This window comes from Gorilla gorilla, chromosome 2, assembly GCF_029281585.2.
Source record: "Gorilla gorilla gorilla isolate KB3781 chromosome 2, NHGRI_mGorGor1-v2.1_pri, whole genome shotgun sequence".
NCBI classification, from domain to species: domain Eukaryota; kingdom Metazoa; phylum Chordata; class Mammalia; order Primates; family Hominidae; genus Gorilla; species Gorilla gorilla.
This window is the reverse complement of record NC_086017.1, coordinates 166,945,134-166,962,074: the sequence shown is the minus strand read 5'-3', so window position 1 is coordinate 166,962,074 and position 16,941 is coordinate 166,945,134. Positions and strand designations below refer to the sequence as shown.

Here is a 16,941-nt window from a genome sequence, read left to right as displayed (position 1 = left end):
TTAGTAGAGATGGGGTTTCACCGTGTTAGCCAGGATGGTCTCGATCTCCTGATCTCATGATTCAACCTCCTCAGCCTCCCAGAGTGCTGGGATTACAGGCGTAAGCCACCACGCCCGGCCGTTATTTACTTTCTATTGGCTATAACACAGAGACAATACACTCCTTGAAGCCACCACTCATAATATGTATTGTTAGGAATACAACATAGTCTGTTTTGACTTTTAAAGGTAATATTTGCATAAAGTAAAAAAAAAACTCCAGTAGTATAATTGCACTCTCCAATATGGTAGCCACTAGCCATATGTGACTAAATTAATTAAAATTAATAAAGTTAAAAATTCAGTTCCTTGATTTCAGTAGCCACATTTCATGCAGGCAATACCCACATGAAGCTACAGGACATTTCTATCACTGAAAAATGTTTATTAGAGGTGGCAGATTGTGAAACCGCTTGCCCTTTCCTACCTTCCATTTCCCGGGGTAGTCACTGTTACTAGTTTCTTGTATAGTATTTAGTATTTATTTATTTTTTTAGATGGAGTCTTGCTCTGTTACCCAGGCTGGAGTGTAGTGGCACGATCTTGGCTCACTGCAACCTCCGCTTCCCAGGTTCAAGCGATTCTCCTGCCTCAGCCTCTTGAGTAGCTGGGATTATAGGCGCATACCACCAGGTTCAGCTAATTTTTGTATTTTCAGTAGAGACGGAATTTCGCCATGTGGGCCAGGCTGGTCTCGAACCCCTGACCTCAAGTAATCCGCCCGCCTCGGCCTCCCAAAGTGTTGGTATTACAGGCAGGAGCCACCACACCCGGCCTCAATATATATTTTTATTACATAAATGTTACCATATTATTTGCACTGCTCTGTATCTAATTTTTGTTTTATTTAAAATGTATTAACTACTGTTTTCTCACAGCTCAAAGATTTAGAGCATGTGATATTAGGCTTTCAGAGCAGCTCTTAAAACTTTAAAGCACAATTTGAATATAAGAAATATGCATAGGTTTCAAGGACAGGCCGTATTTGGTTAAAAAATATGCATATGCTGTTCCTTGGGAGCAGGTGGAAGGAATGAATTACTTCAATTTCCTTCCTTGTGTGGCACCTGCGAAAACCACGTTGCAGCTGGGTGAATTGAAGTCACCAGCTGATAATCATCCTACTAACTAGCTTGATAGGGAATGCTTCAGCCCCCGCAGTGCTGCTCAGAGATCGCCTGCATCGTGGAATCACCCTGCATAAAAGCGGTTGGGGCACTGTTAAGACGTCTGATATCTGGGGCCCGCCCACTGGCGACTGCAGGTCGCGGGGCCACCCCGGTCCGCGGGGAAGGGGACCCCGCCGCCTTCCCGAGGTGAGCGGCGCCCCCTGCCGCCAGCCGGAGGAGCTCAGGGCCCGCTCGCAGGAGGCCGGGAACATGGCGGGGCAGCCCGCGGCCACCGGCTCGCCGTCTGCCGACAAGGACGGAATGGAGCCCAACGTCGTGGCTCGGATCTCGCAGTGGGCAGACGACCACCTGCGCCTAGTCCGGGTACTGGAGCCACGCAGTCTGGGCGGGTGGTGGGCGCGGGGCGGCACACAGCGACCCTGAGAACAACGTGAGGCCTCAGGCGTGGATCCTGCCGGGGCAGGGGAGCGACAGAAAACTGCGGGGGAGTGAGCTCGAGAGGGCGACATCGCGAGTGTCGTGTGTGCGGGGCTGCAGAGGGCCGGGGGCGGGCCAGGGGGCCAGTTCGGCCTCATTATTACAAGGACTGTGCTGGATCCTTGCTGGGCTGTGGGGGGCACCTCAAAGGGTGAGACGCGGCCCAGCTCGGGGATGCCACCTGGTCCATTAGAGCATTTGGGGAGGGCCCAGAGAGGAGACCGGGGAAGAGCAGGGAAGTCCTGTACGCCTTGGGAGAGAGCATTTCTAATTTTTATTTATTTTTAATTTTATTTTTTAGGGACAGGGTATTCCTCTCTGGCCCAAGCTGCAGTGCAGTGGCACGATCGTAGCTCACTGCTGCTGCTCCACCGACTTCGGCCGAAAAGATCCTCCCACTTCAGCCTCCCGAGTAGCTGGAACCACAGGTTGCGCTACCCCATCGACTACTTTCTTTTAGAGTTAGAGACTGGGAGTCTTGCTATGTTGTCCAGGCTGGCCTCCAACTCCTGGCCTCAAGTGATCTCCCACCTCAGCCTCCCAAATAGATTTCTTTTTCTGAGACAGGGTCTCCCTCTGTCACGCCTGGAGTGCAGTGGCACCATTATGTCTCATTGCAGTCTCCACTTCCTGGGCTTAAGCAATCCTCCCACCTCAGGCTCCCGAGTAGCTGGGGCTACAAGGCACTTGTCACCACACCAGGCTAATTTGTTTTTTGTGGCTGGCCTTGAACTCCTGGTCTCAAGAGATCTGCCCGCCTCGGCCTCCCAAAGCACTGGGATTGTAGGCATCAGCCACTGGTGCCCTGCCTTTTTTTTTTTTTTTTTTTTTTAAGTGAAGCACTAAGCCTCTGGAGTTGAAGCAAGAGAGGGACATGTTAGGCCACCAGGCAAGAGAGGGTTGTGGCTAAGACACAGAATTGTGGTGATATGAATTGTTTGGGTGTGAGGTACAAAGAAAGAGGTCCAAGGAGGCTGGTAATAGTTGCTGATAAGGAGAAGGAGTTGGAATAAATGATTTATTGGGGAAAATCTAGAGAACTTTTTGGACACGTACATGGAGATGTGCAAATTTGAAGATCATTATTAGACTTCTAAGCAGAATTGTAGATGCTGTTCTTAGCAACTGGATATGCGGTCCGGTGTTGAAGGGAGATCAGAACCTGACATAGAACATTGGGAATGACCTGCATAAACCTTAAGTAGCATTTAAAGCCGTGGGCTTGAATAACATCTCAGAGCAAGTGAGAAAAGCTACTGAAGAAGCCCTAGAATTTGGGGGATTATAACATTGAGAATCTGGGGAGTAAAGAGGAGGTCAGCAAAGACTAAGAAGAAGCAGACAGTGAGGTAGTAAGAAAGTCAAGACAGCCAGGTGTTCTAGAAGCCAAGTGAAGAAAATGTTTTCAGAAGGAATCATTAACTTTAAAAAATAATACTGAAAAGTTGAGTAAGATAACTTTGCAAATGTTCTACAGCCAAGCAGCACAAAGTCCAAAGCCATGCCTGTTTTCACTCACCATTGTAGCCCCAGTTCTTAGAGTAATGCCTGCTACTTAGTAAGTGCTAGATAAATATTTGTAGCATCATTGAATGGTAAATAATATAGTGTTAATTGGTGAAAACTCATTTCTTCCAGTTAAGCAGTAATAGATGCATGGGTTATTTCAAATTAAAAAATGACTTCAGAAGGATTATGGGAGGAAGTTGTGTAAATTAGAACATAGTTATAATATTACAAATAATCCAATCACAGAACCCAGAGTATGTACCTTTGTGCATATTTTCAATCTCATTTCCTTTTTCTTTTTTTTTAGACGAAGTCTCGCACTTGTCCCCCAGGCTGGAGTGCAATGGTGTGATCTTGGCTTACTGCAACCTCTGCCTCCCGGGTTCAAGTGATTGTCCTGCCTCACCCTCCTGAGTACCTGGGATTACAGGTGCCTGCCACCAAGCCTGGCTAATTTTTGTATTTTTAGTAGAGATGGGGTTTCACCATGTTGGCCAGGCTGGTCTCGAACTCCTGACCTCAGGTGATCTGCCCGCCTTGGCCTCCCAAAGTGCTGGAATTACAGGCACGAGCCACCGCGCCTGGCTTCTTTTTTCCTTTGAGACAGAGTCTCACTCTGTCGCCCAGGCTGGAGTGCAGTGGCACAATCTCGGCTCACTGCAACCTCCACCTCCTGGGTTCTAGCGATTCTCGTGCCTCAGCCTCCTGAGTGGCTGGAATTACAGATGTGTGCTACCACGTCCAGCTAGTTTTTTGTATTTTTAGTAGAGACGAGGTTTCACCATATTGGCCAGGCTGGTCTCAAACTCCTGACCTCAAGTGATCCACCCGCCTCGGCCTCCCCAAGTGCTGAGATTACAGGTGTGAGGCACCACACCTGGCCTCAATGTCATTTCTTTTTCTTTTTTTTTTTTTTTTTTGAGACTGAGTCTCACTCTGTTACCCAGGCTGGAGTGCAGTGGCACGATCTCGGCTCACTGCAACCTCTGCCTCCCCGATTCAGACGATTCTCCTGCCTTAGCCTCCTGAGTAGCTGGGACTACAGGTGCCCACCACCACGCCCGGCTAATTTTTTGTATTTTTAGTAGAGACGAGGTTTCACCGTTTTAGTCAGGATGGTCTCGATCTCCTGACCTTGTGATCCGCCTGCCTCAGCCTCCCAAAGTGTTGGGATTACAGGCGTGAGCCACCATGCCCAGCCAATCTCATTTCTTATATACCTAGTTGTATTGATGGAAGGAAAGTGTGTTAGATTATTACTCTTTTTGAGAGAGTTGCAGGATTCTTAATTTTTCATTAACTCCTTTAGGCCTACCCCAGTTTAAATGAAACACTTTAAAAACATCACTTAATATTCCCCAGCCATTTACCCACATCTGCCAAGTGCTGTATATTAAGGTTTAGTGATAAGATTTTCTCCTAAATACTTAAATTCCTACTATGGATGCAAGGTTATACTAATTACTATGGGTACTGTATAGGAAGTACTAGACCAGTTCATATATTGATGGAACTGATAGTTAAATAATACGATCAGTAGAGAACAATCCAATACTATATACATATATGTATCTGTGTATTGGGGTGGGTGTGTATATGTGTGTGTATATGTTTACATATACATTTATGTATATATGTTTAAATATATATATATAAATGTCTCTGTGTGCCAGATTGGGAAAGAATTTGAGTACTATAAAAGTTAAAAGAATTCATCATAATGAACGAGTGGACAGTTTTTGAAGAAGTGGGCCTTTATTTGAAAGACATACATTGTTTATACACATTAGATATAGAGAGGACAGTCTTCTTTTTTTCCACCTTCTAATTAGTGCTTTCATTATTGTGACTAATAATTAGTGAGGGCTAACCCTTAAATCTCTTTCTGTAGAACATCAGCACTGGAATGGCCATAGCTGGAATAATGTTACTTCTGAGAAGCATTCGACTGGTAAGTTAAAAAATGAAAAAGACATTACAACAAGCCGTAGGTAGTTTATTCCCATTTCAGACAATTTTTATCTCAAACAGTGTATCATATTGTTACTCGTATTGGTAGCTTTTAAATAGTATTTTAGAACAATGAACATATTTTAAGGTCTTGGTTTAAATGTAACACATCCACAGGATTTTACAGAAAGTAATTGCGTGGTTTATATTTCCATAATCACTTTTTTTCATGCTTAAAAAGGAATCTGAAAAGGATTTAGTTTGCTAGAATGTTATAATCGCTAAATTTGCATTTCAAACACTGTAGAATATCTTAAAGTGTTTTCTTGTGGTGCTTTTTGATTTAGACCACAGTTGAATTATGTCCCTTAGCACTCAATAATTTATGCTTCCAGTTAGCACATTTTCTTATTTCTTTCAATAATGTTTTATTGGTAGCATAATAGACATAATATTTTTTCTATGCCCATTAAACAACTCCAGGGGGCGGGGCGGTGGCTTATGCCTGTAATCCCAGCACTTCAGGAGGCTGAGGCGAGTGGATCACCTGAGGTCAGGAGTTTGAGACCAGCCTGGCCAACATGATGAAACCCTGTCTCTACTAAAAATACAAACAATTATCCAGGTGTGGTGGCAGGCACCTGTAATCCCAGCTACTCAGGAGGCTGAGGCAGGAGAATCACCTGAACCTGGGAGGCAGAGGTTGCAGTGAGCTGAAACCGTGTCACTGCATTCCAGCCTGGGCAACAAGAGTGAAACTCTGTCTCAAACAACAAAACAAAACAAAACAAAAAAACAATAACTCCAACTTCCCTTTCCCCTCATCCCCTGGCGTCCATTGTTCCATTTTCTGTCTCTATGATTTTGACCATTCTAGATATCTCATGTAAGTGGCATTATATTGTATTTTTTTGTGACTGGCTTTTTTCACTTAGCCTGGTATTACTAAGATTCATCCATGTTGTTGCATATATCATAATTTTTGTCCTTTTTAAGACTGACAATATTCCATTGTAAGTGTATATCACATTTTGCTTTTCTGTTCATTCGTTGATGGACACTTGGGTTGCTTCCATGTTTTAGCTGTCGTGAATAATGCTGCTATGAACATGCATATACAAATATCTCTTTCAGATCCTGCTTTCAGTTATTTTGAGTTTCAGTTATATACCCAGAAGTGGATTAGATGGTCATTGTGTTTTTAATTTTTTTTTTTTTTTTTGGACAGAGTCTCACTCTGTCACCCAGGAAGGAGTGAAGTGGTGTGATCTTGGCTCACTGTAACTTCCACCTCCCGGGTTCAAGCAATTCTCCTGCCTCAGCCTCCTGAGTAGCTGAGACTACAGGTGCCTGCCACCACACCTAATTGTTTTGTATTTTTGGTAGAGACAGGGTTTTACCATGTTGGTCAGGCTGGTCTCGAACTCTTGACCTCAAGTGATACACCGGCCTTGGTCTCCCAAAGTGCTGGGATAACAGCACCCGGCCTATTTTTAATTTTTTGAGTAACTGCCATACTGTTTTTTACAGTGGCTGTACTATTTTATGTTACCACTAACAATGCACAAGAGTTTCAATTTCAGCACATCCTTACTAACAGTTATTATTTTCTGGTTTTTTGTTAGTAGTCATCCTAATGGGTTTGAGGTAGTATCTCATTGTGGTTTTGATTTGCATTTTTCTAATGATTAGTGATGTTGAGCATCTTTTCATGTGGTTATTGCCCTTCATATATGCTTTTGTATAAATATCTGTTCAGCTCTTTTGCCCCTTTCTGAATGGGGTTGTTTGTTTTTTTGTTGTTGAATTTTAGGATTTCTCTACATTCTGAGTCCCTGATGAGATAAATGATTTGCAAATATTTTCTCACATCCATTCTGTATGTTGCCTTTTTTTTTTTTTTTTTTTGGGGAGATAAGGTCTCACTCTGTTGACCAGGCTAGAGTGCACTGGCATGATCATGGCTCATTGCAGCCTCAACCTCTTAGCCTCAAGTGATCCTCATGTCTCAGCTTCCTGAGTAGTTAGGACTAAAGGCACCTGCCACCATGCCTGGCTAATTTTTAATTTTTCTGTAGCAATGGCGCCTCTTTGTGCTGCCCAGGCTGGTCTTGAACTCTTGTCCTCAAGCAGTTCTCCCATCTTAGCCTCCCATAGTGCTGGGATTACAGACATGAGCCACTGCACCTCACCTATGTGTTTACTTTTTCTAATCTCTGTTGAGAGTGCTCATTGATGTGCAAGTTTTAAATTTTTATGAAGTCCAATTTGTCTATGTTTTCCTTTTTTCATTTTAATTTTTGTGAGTACATACTAGGTGTATATATTCATGGGGTACATGAGATATTTTGATACAGGCATACAGTCCATAATAATCACATCAGAGTAAATAGGGTATTCATCACCTCAAGCATTTCTTTTTTCATGTTGCAAACAATCCAATTATGCTCCTTTAGTTATTTTAAAATGTACAATAAGTTATTGTTGACTGTAGTCACCCTGTTGTGCTACCAAATACTAGATCTTATTCGTTCTATTTAATTATATTTTCATACCCATTAACCAACCCCACTTCTTGCTCATCCCCAGCTACCCTTCCCAGGTTCTGGCAACCATTATTCTACTCTCTGTCTCCATGAATTCAATTTTTAAATTTTTTAGTTCCCTCAAATAAGTGAGAACATGCAAAGTTTGTCTCTCTCTCTGCTTGGCTTACTTCACTTAACATAATGACCTCCATTCCATCCATGGTGTTGGAAACAACAGTTCTGTTTAAGGCTGAATAGTATTCTACCATGTATATGTACCATATTTTCTTTTTTCTTTTTTGAGACAAGGTCTCACTCTGTCACCCAGGTTGAGTGCAGTGGTGTGATCATGACTCACTGCAGCCTTGGTCTTGCGGGCTCAAGTGATCCTCTCATGTCAGTCTCCTGAGTAGCTGGGACCACAGGTGTGAGCCACCATGCCCAGCTAATTTTTGTATTTTTTGGAGAGACAGGGTTTTGCCATGTTACCCAGGCTGATCTCCAGCTCCTGGGCTCAAGTGATCTGCCTGCCTTGGCCTCCCAAAGTGCTGGGATTACAGACATGGTCCACTGCACCCAGCCCACATTTTCTTTATCCATTCATCCGTTGATGGACACTTAGGTTGCTTCCAAATCATGGCTATTGTGAATAGTGCTGTGATAAGCATGGGATTAAAGGTATCTCTTTGATATACGGATTTCCTTTCTTTTGGTATATATCTAATAGTGGAATTGCTGGATCGTATGGTACTTCTATTTTTAGTCTTTTTGTGGGGCCTCCAAACTGTTCTCCATAACGGTTGTAATAATTTACATTTTTCACCAACAGTGTACGAAGGTTTCCTTTTCATCCTTGCCAGCGTTTGTTATTGCCTATCTTTTGGATAAAAGCCATTTTAATTGGGATGAGATGATATCCTATTGTAGTTTTGATTTGCATTTCTCTGATGATCAGTGATGTTGAGCACCTTTTCATGTACCTGTTTGCCATTTGTATGTCTTCTTTTGAGAAATGCCTATTGACATCTCGTGACCGTTTTTAAATGAGATCGTTAGATTTTTTTCCTGTAGAGTTGCTTGAGCTCTTTATATAATCTGGGTATTAATTCCTTGTCAGATGGATGGTTTGCACATATTTTTTCCTGTTCTGTGGGTTGTCTCTTCACTTTGGTGATTGTTTCCTTTGTGGTGCAGAAGCTTTTTAACTTGATATGATCCTGTTTGTCTATTTTTTCTTTGGTTGCCTGTGCTTATGGGGTATTTTTCAAGAAATCTTTGCTCAGTCCAATGTCCTGGAGAGTTTCCCCAATGTTTTCTTGTAGGAGAGTTATAGTTTGAGGTCTTAGATTTAAGTCTTTAATGCATTTTGATTTTATTTTTGTATATGATGAGAGAGAGAGGTCTAGCTTCATTCTTTTGCGTACGGATATCCAGTATTCCCAGCATCACTTATCAAAGAGACTGCCCTTTCTCCAATTTATGTTCTTGGCACCTTTGTTGAAAATGAGTTCACTGTAGATGTATGGATTTGTTTGTGGGTGCTCTATTCTGTTCCATTCGTCTATGTGTCTGTTTTTATGCCAGTACCATGCCATTTTAGTTACTATAGCTCTTATAATTTGAAGTCAAGTAATGTGATTGTTCCAGTTTTGTTCATTATACTCAGGATAACTTTGGCTATTCTGGGTCTTTTATGGCTCCATATACATTTGAGGATTGTTTTTTCTGTTTCTGTGAAGAATGTCATTGGTATTTTGATAGGGATTGCATTGAATCTGTAGATTGCTTTGGGTAATATGGGCATGTTAACAATATTGATTCTTCCAATCCACCCATGAACATGGAAAATTTTCTCATTGTTTGTACCCTTTTCAATTTATTTCATTAGTGTTTTATAGCCTTTTTTTTTTTTTTTCTTTGAGACAGACACTCGCCCTGTCACTCAAGCTGGAGTGCAGTGGTACAATCTTGGCTCACTGAAACCTCCACCTCCTAGGTTCAAGCAATTCTCATGCCTCAGCCTCCCAAGTAGCTGGGATTACAGGCATGTGCCACCATGCCCGGCTAATTTTTGTATTTTTAGTAGAGACGGGGTTTCACTATGTTGGCCAGGCTGGTCTTGGACCCCTAACCTTCAGTTATCTCCCTCCTCGGCCTCCCAAAGTGCTGAGATTACAGGTGTGAGCCACTGCGCCTGGCCTTTCTACTCAAGATACAGTAGTTTACATACCACAATTACAGTGTTATAATATCCCATGTTTTTCTTTGTACTTTCTGTTACCAGTGAGTTTTGTACCTTCAGGTGATTTCTTACTGCTCATTAACATCCTTTTTTTTTCTTTTTTTTTTTTAAATCAGATTGAAGCACTCACTTTAGCATTTCTTGCAGGACATGTCTGGTGTTGAGGAAGTCCCTCAGCTTTTGTTTGTCTAGGAGAGTCTTTATTTCTCCTTCGTGTTTGACTGGCTGTACTATTTTGTTAGGTTGGTGCAAAAGTAATTAGTTTTTTTTTTTTTTTGCCACATATATATTTTCTTTTCTTCAGCACTTTATGCCATGTCACTCTCGCCTGGCTTGTAAGGATTTCACTGAAAAGTCTGCTGCCAGATGTATTGGAGTGCCATTGTATGCTATTTGTTTCTTTTCTCTTGCTGCTTTTAGGATTCTTTTTATCCTTGACCTTTAGGAGTTTGATTATTAACTGTGTTGTGGTGATCGTCTTTCGGTTAAATCTGCTTGGTGTTCTATAACCTTCTTGTACTTGAATATCAGTATCTTTCTCTAGGTTTTGTACGTTCTCTGTTATTATCCCTTTGAATAAACTTTCTACCCCTATCTCTCTGCCTCTTTTTCAAGGCCAATAACTCTTAGATTAGCCCCTTTGAGGCTATTTTCTAGATCCTGTAAGAGTGTTTGATTCTTTTTTATTTTTTTCTCCTCTGTGTATTTTCAAATAGCCTGTCTTCAGACTTGCTAATTCTTTCTTCTGCTTGATCAGTTCTGCTGTTTAGAGACTCTGATGCATTCTTCAATATGTCAATTGCATTTTTCAGCTCCAGAGTTTCTGGTTGATTCTTTTTAACTGTTTCTCTCTTTGTTAAGTTTATCTGGTAGGATTCTGAATTCTTTCATTGTGTTGTCTTGAATTTTATTAGGTTTCCTCAAAACAGCCATTTTGAATATTCTCTTCAAAAGGTCACATATCTCTGTCTCTGCAGGATTGGTGACTGGTACCTTATTTAGTTTTTTTTGGTGAGGTCATGTTTTCATGTATATTCTTGATGCTCGTGGATATTGAGGTCTGGGCATTGAAGATTTCGGTATTTATTATAGTCTTCATAGTCTGGATTTGTATGGACCTGTCCTTCTCTGGAAGGATTTCCAGGTATTTGAATGCACTTGGGTGTTGTCATCTAAGTTTTTGGTCACTGCAGCCATATTTGTATTAGGGGGCATCCCAAGCCCAGTAACGCTGTGGCTCTTACAGTCTAATAGATGTACCGTCTTGGATAAGATCTGCAAAAATTCTCTGGATTACCAGGCAGAGACTCTTGTTCTTCCCCTTTCTTTCTCCCAGAAAAGTAGAGTCTCTCTGTCTGTGTCAAGGTGTCTGGAGCTGGAGGAGGGGTGACATAATCATCCCTGTGGCCACCAACACTGGGATTGTACTTGGTCAGACCTGAAGCCAACACAGCACTGCGTCTCTCCCAGGGCCCATGGTAACCGCTGCCTTGTCACTACCTGTGTTTGCTGAAGATCCTAGGGCTCCAGAATCAGTAGGTGGTGAAGCCAACCAGGCTTGTGTCCTTCTCTTCTGGGTGGTGACTTCTCCCAGTCTCAGATAGGTCCAGAGATGTCATCTGGGAGCCAGGGCCTGGAGTAGTGAATCTTCAAAATCTACCTGGTGCTGCTATATGCTACTGTGGCTGAGCTGGGACCTAAGCCACAAGACAGTCCTTTCCACTCTTCCCTCCCCTTTCCACAAGCAGAAGAGTCTCTCCCTGGGGCCACCACCATCCCAGGCCTGCAGCAAATACTGCCTGGCAACCACTGATATTCATTCAAGGCCTGAGGGTTCTTCAGTCAGCTTGTAGTGAATGCTGCCAGTCCTGGGACTCTCCCATCAGGGAAGTGGGCTCCCCACTGGCCCAGGGCAGATCCAGAAATGGTGTCCAAGAGCCTAAGCCTGGACTTGGGGACCCCAAGAGGCCATGTGGTGCTTTACCCCATTGTGGCAAAGCTGATACCTAAGCTGCATAACAATGTCGCCTTAGTCTTCCTCCTCCTTTTCTCAAGTAGAAGGAGTCCCTCACCATAGCCATCACAGCTGGTAATGTGCTGAGTCACACCTGAAGTCAGCACATCTCTCAATCTTACCCAAGGCCCACAGCAGGTATTGCGTGAGTATTGCTGTTGGTTATTCAAGACCCAAGGGCTCTTGAGTCAGCAAGTGATGAATCCTGCCAGGACTGGGTTCTTCTCTTCAAGGTAGTGGGTTGCTTTGTGGCCCAGGGTGTATCTAGAAATGTCATCTATGAGCTAGGGCCTGAAATGGGAGTCTTTGTCCTCTGCCTAGTGCCTTATCCTACTGTAGCTGAGCTGGTTTCCAAGTTGCAAGACAGAATTCTGTTTACCCTTCCTTTTCCTCTCCTCAGGTAGAAGGAAGGAATCTCTCCTGGGGCTGTGAGCCATGCTACCTGGGGTTAGGAGAGAGGTGGGGCACAAGTATTCACTTGGCCACCCTCATTGATGTCTCACTGGGTCATGTTTTCCCCAAGTTCTCTGGCTTTGAGCCAACACGGCACCAGGATTTGCCTAGGAATTGCAGGCCTTGTGGTCTAGACTGCCTTTCAAGTTTATTTAGGACCCCAGAATACGTTATCCCATGGTGGTGAGGCTTGAAGGACCTCAGGTTCCGACTGCTGGCATGAATGATTCCCTTCTGGCTAGGGCTGGTCTAAATACTTCCTCTATGGGCCCCGGCTCAGTTTTATCTGATGTTGCTTTCTGCTGTAACAGGCAGCACTGAGTTCTAATGCAAAATCCCATAATCAATGTACTCTCCCCTATCCAAGTGCATAGATTCTCCCTCCATGCCACGCAGCTGCTGCAAAGGGATGGGGGAGGGGTTGCATCAGCAGTTGAAGACTGTCTTTTCTGTTCTATTCAGTGTTAAGAAACAATTGCTCACCTGATTTTTGGTTCTTATGAAGGTGCTTTCTTGTGTGGATAGTTGTTCAATTGGTATTCCTGTGGAGAGGATGATCCGTGATTCAGCCATTTTTCTCTGCCCTGTTTTTCTTTTTTTTTTTTTAATTGTTGCCTGTGCCTTTGGTGTCACATCTAAGAAATCATGGGCAAATCCACTGTCATGAAGCTTTTGCCCTATAATTTTTTTTAAAGGAGTTTTATAGTTTTAGCTCTTGAGTTTGGGTCTTTGCTCTATCAAGTTAATTTTTTTATATAGTGTTAGATAAGGGCCCGACTTTTTTTTTTTTTGCATGTGAATATTCAGTTTTCTCAGCACCAATTTTTTTTTTTTTTTTTTGAGACAGAGTTTCACTCTGTCACCCAGACTGGAGTGCAGTTGTATGATCTCGGCTCACTGCAACTTCTGCTTCCCGGGTTCAAGTGATTCTCATGCCTCAGCCTCCCCAGTAGCTGGGACTACAGGCATGCGCCACTACATCCGGCTAATTTTTGTATTTTTTGGTACAGATGGGGTTTCACTGTGTTGGCCAGGCTGGTCTCGAACTCCTGGTCTCAAGTGATCCACCCACCTTGGCCTCCCAAAGTGCTGGGATTACAGGCCCAGCCTCCCAGCACCATTTTTGAAAAGCCTGTCTTTTCCCCATTGAGTGGTGTTGGCACCCTTGTTGAAAATCATTTAATTGTATATGTGAGCATTTATTCCTGGCCTCTCTGTTCCATTGATCTGTATGTCTATCTTTATGCCGGTACTACCCTGTTTTGATTACTGTAGCTTCCAAATATGTTTTGAAATCAGGAAGTGTGAGTTTCTAATTTTGTTCTTCTTTCTCAAAATTATTTTGGGTGTTTGAGATCCCTTGTGATTCCACATGAATTTGAGGATGGATTTTCCTATTTCTGAAAAAAAAAAAAGTCATTGGGATTTTGATAGGGATTGTATTGAATCTATAGATAACTTTGTGTAATATTGACATTTAAACAATATTAAATTTTCCAGTCCATAAACATGGGATGTCTTTTCATTTACGTCTTCTCTAATTTCTTTTAGCAATGTTTTGTAGTTTTATTGTATGCGTCTTTCACTGTCCTGGTTAATTCCTAATTATTTTATTCTTTGTGATGTTATTATAAATAGAATTGTTTTTTTTTTTTTGAGACAGAGTCTCGCTCTGTTGCCCAGGCTGGAGTGCCATGGCGCAATCTTGGCTCACTGCAACCTCCACCTCCTGGATTCAAGCAATTCTCCTGCCTCAGCCTCCTGAGTAGCTAGGATTACAGGTGCATGCCACCACGCCTGGCTAATTTTTGTATTTTTAGTAGAGACGGGGTTTCACCATGTTGGTCAGGCTGGTCTCAAACTCCTGACCTCGTGATCCACCCACCTTGGCCTCCCAAAGTGCTGGGATTACAGGCATGAGCCACCACACCTGGCCAATGGAATTGCTTTCATAACGTCCTTTTCAGATTGTTTGTTGTTAATGTTAGAAATGCAACTGATTTTTGTGTGTTAACTTTGTATTCTTTTACTTGGTTGAATTTGTGTGTTAGTTCTAATAGTTTTTCTAGAGTTTTCTACATATAAGATCGTATAATCTGTGAACAGAGGTATTTAAATTCTTCTATTCTATTTTAGATGCCTTTTTTTCTCTCTTGTCTATGTGCTCTGGTGCTCTGGCTAAGACATCCAGTAGTACTCTGTTGAATAGAAGTGGTGAGAATGGACATCCTTGACTTGTTCCTGATCTTAGAGGAAAAGCTTTCAGTTTTTCATCATTGAGTATAATGTTCACTATGGTTTTTTCTTTTTTCTTTTTTTTTTTTTGATGGAGTCTCACTGTTGCCCAGACTGAAGTGTAGTGGCTGCGATTTTGGCTCACTGCAACCTCTGCATCCCGGGTTCAAGCAGTTCTCCTGCGTCAGCCTCCTGAGTAGCTGGGATTACAGGCTGTGCCACCACGGCCAGCTAATTTTTGTATTTTTAGTAGAGACAGGGTTTCACTATGTTGGCCAGGATGGTCTCGATCTCTTGACCTCGTGATCCACCTGCCTCAGTCTCCCAAAGTGCTAGGATTACAGGCGTGAGCCACTGCGCCTGGCTGAATATGGTTTTTTCATATGTGACCTTAGTATGTTGAAGTAGTTGCCTTCTATTCTTAGTTTGTTAAGTGTTATCATGAAGGAATATTGAATTTTGTCAAAGGTTTTTTTCTATATCAGTTGAGGTAACCATGTGTTTTTTTAATATATTCTATTAATGCAGTGTATTATACTGGTTGATCTTTTTATTTTTATTTTTATTTTATCTTTTTTTTTTTTTTGAGATGGAGTCTCGCTCTGTCGCCCAGGCTGGAGTGCAGTGGCACAATCTCGGCTCACTGCAAGCTCCGCCTCCCAGGTTCATGCCATTCTCCTGGCTCAGCCTCCCCAGTAGCTGGGACTACAGGCGCCTGCCACCACGCCCGGCTAATTTTTTGTATTTTTAGTAGAGACGGGGTTTCACCGTGTTAACCAGGATGGTCTCGATCTGCTGACCTCATGATCTGCCCGCCTCGGCCTCCCAAAGTGCTGGGATTACAGGCGTGAGCCACCGTGCCTGGCCTATACTGGTTGATTTTTATATGTTGGATCATTCTTGCATTTCAGGAATAAATCCCACTAGGTTATAATGTATAATCCTTTAAATATGTGGCTGAAAGACCGGGTGTGGTGGTTTAAACTTGTAATCCCAGCACTTTGGGAGGCTGAGGTGGGAGGATCACTTGAACCCAGGAGTTCAAGGCCAGCTTGGGCAACATAGAGAGACCCCATCTCTACAAAAAAATAAATAAATAGATAAAACAAATTAGCTGGGCATACAGCTGGGCACAGTGGCTCACGGCTGTAATCATAGCACTTTGGGAGGCTGAGGCAGACGGACTGCCTGAGCTCAGGAGTTTGAGACCAGCCTGGGCAACACAGTGAAACCCTGTCTGTACTAAAATACAAAAACTTAGCTGGGCATGGCAGCGTGCACCTGTAGTCCCAGCTACTGGGGAGGCTGAGGCAGGAGAATTGCTTGAACCCGGGAGGCAGAGGTTGCACAGTGAGCCGAGATCATGCCACTGCACTCCAGCCTGGGTGACAGAGCAAGACTCTGTCTCCAAAAAAAAAAAAAAAAGCATACCTGTGGTCTCAGCTGCTCAGGAGGCTGAGGTGGGAGGATTGATTGAGCCCAGCAGGTCAAGGCTACAGTGAGCCATGATCAAGCCACCACACTCCAGTCTGGGTAACAGAGTGAGACCCTGTTTCAAGAAAGAAAAGAGTGGCTGAATCTGGTTTTCTGTGATTTAGTAGAGAATTTCTTCGTCAATGTTTATGACAGATATTGGTCTATAGTTTTCTTGCAGTGTCTTTGTCTGGCTTTGGTATCAGGGTAATGCTGGCCTCATAGACTGAGTTAGGAAGTATTCTCTTCTCTTTAATTTTTGGGAAAAGTTTGAGAAGGATTGGTGTTAGTCCCCTTTTAAATCCATGGTAGAATTGACCAGTGATGCTGTCAGATCCAGGGCTTCCTTTTGTTGGGAGATTTTTGATTAATGATTTAACTTCCTTAACAGTTTTAGGTCTACTTGGATTTGGATTTTTACTTTCTTCATGATTCCATCCTGGAAGGTTATTTATTTATTTATTTTTTTGAGACAGAGTCTTGCACTGTTGCCCAGGCTGGAGTGCAGTGGCACAATCTCAGCTCACTGCAACCTCTGCCTCCCAGGTTCAAGTGATTCTTCTGCCTCAGCCTCCTGAGTAGCTGGGATTACAGGCACCTGCCACCATGCTCAGCTAATTTTTTTTGTATTTTTAGTAGAGATGGGGTTTCGCCACATTGGCCAGGTTGGTCTCAAACTCTTGACCTCAGATGATCCGCCTGCCTCGGCCTCCCAAAGTGCTGGGATTACAGATGTGAGCCACTGTGCCTGGCCTGGTTTTTTGTTTCTACAAATTTATCCATTTCATCTATGTTATCCAATTTGTTAGCGTACAGTGGTTCATAGTACTCTTTTATAGTTCTTTTCATTTCTGTAGAATTTGTAGTAATGTCCCCACTTTTATTTCTGAC

General features: G+C 42.9%; 1 protein-coding gene across 4 annotated transcripts in view; it reads left to right on the top strand.

Annotated features, from left to right (window-relative positions):
- The first annotated feature begins 1,217 nt into the window (after positions 1-1,217).
- Positions 1,218-16,941, top strand: part of C2H3orf33 (chromosome 2 C3orf33 homolog) — a 39,190-nt gene continuing 23,466 nt past the window's right edge. Inside the window, exons 1-3 of one of the 4 annotated variants that reach the window (XM_055381876.2) lie at positions 1,218-1,532; positions 1,948-2,074; positions 5,047-5,106. In XM_055381876.2, the coding sequence (XP_055237851.2) occupies positions 1,419-1,532; positions 1,948-2,074; positions 5,047-5,106 (301 nt within the window). In that variant the 5' untranslated portion in view covers positions 1,218-1,418. Of the gene's footprint in view, positions 1,533-1,946; positions 2,075-3,467; positions 3,586-5,046; positions 5,107-16,941 lie in introns of those variants that run through there. The other 3 variants (XM_019023119.4, XM_055381877.2, XM_055381878.2) reach the window with 3 other exon arrangements.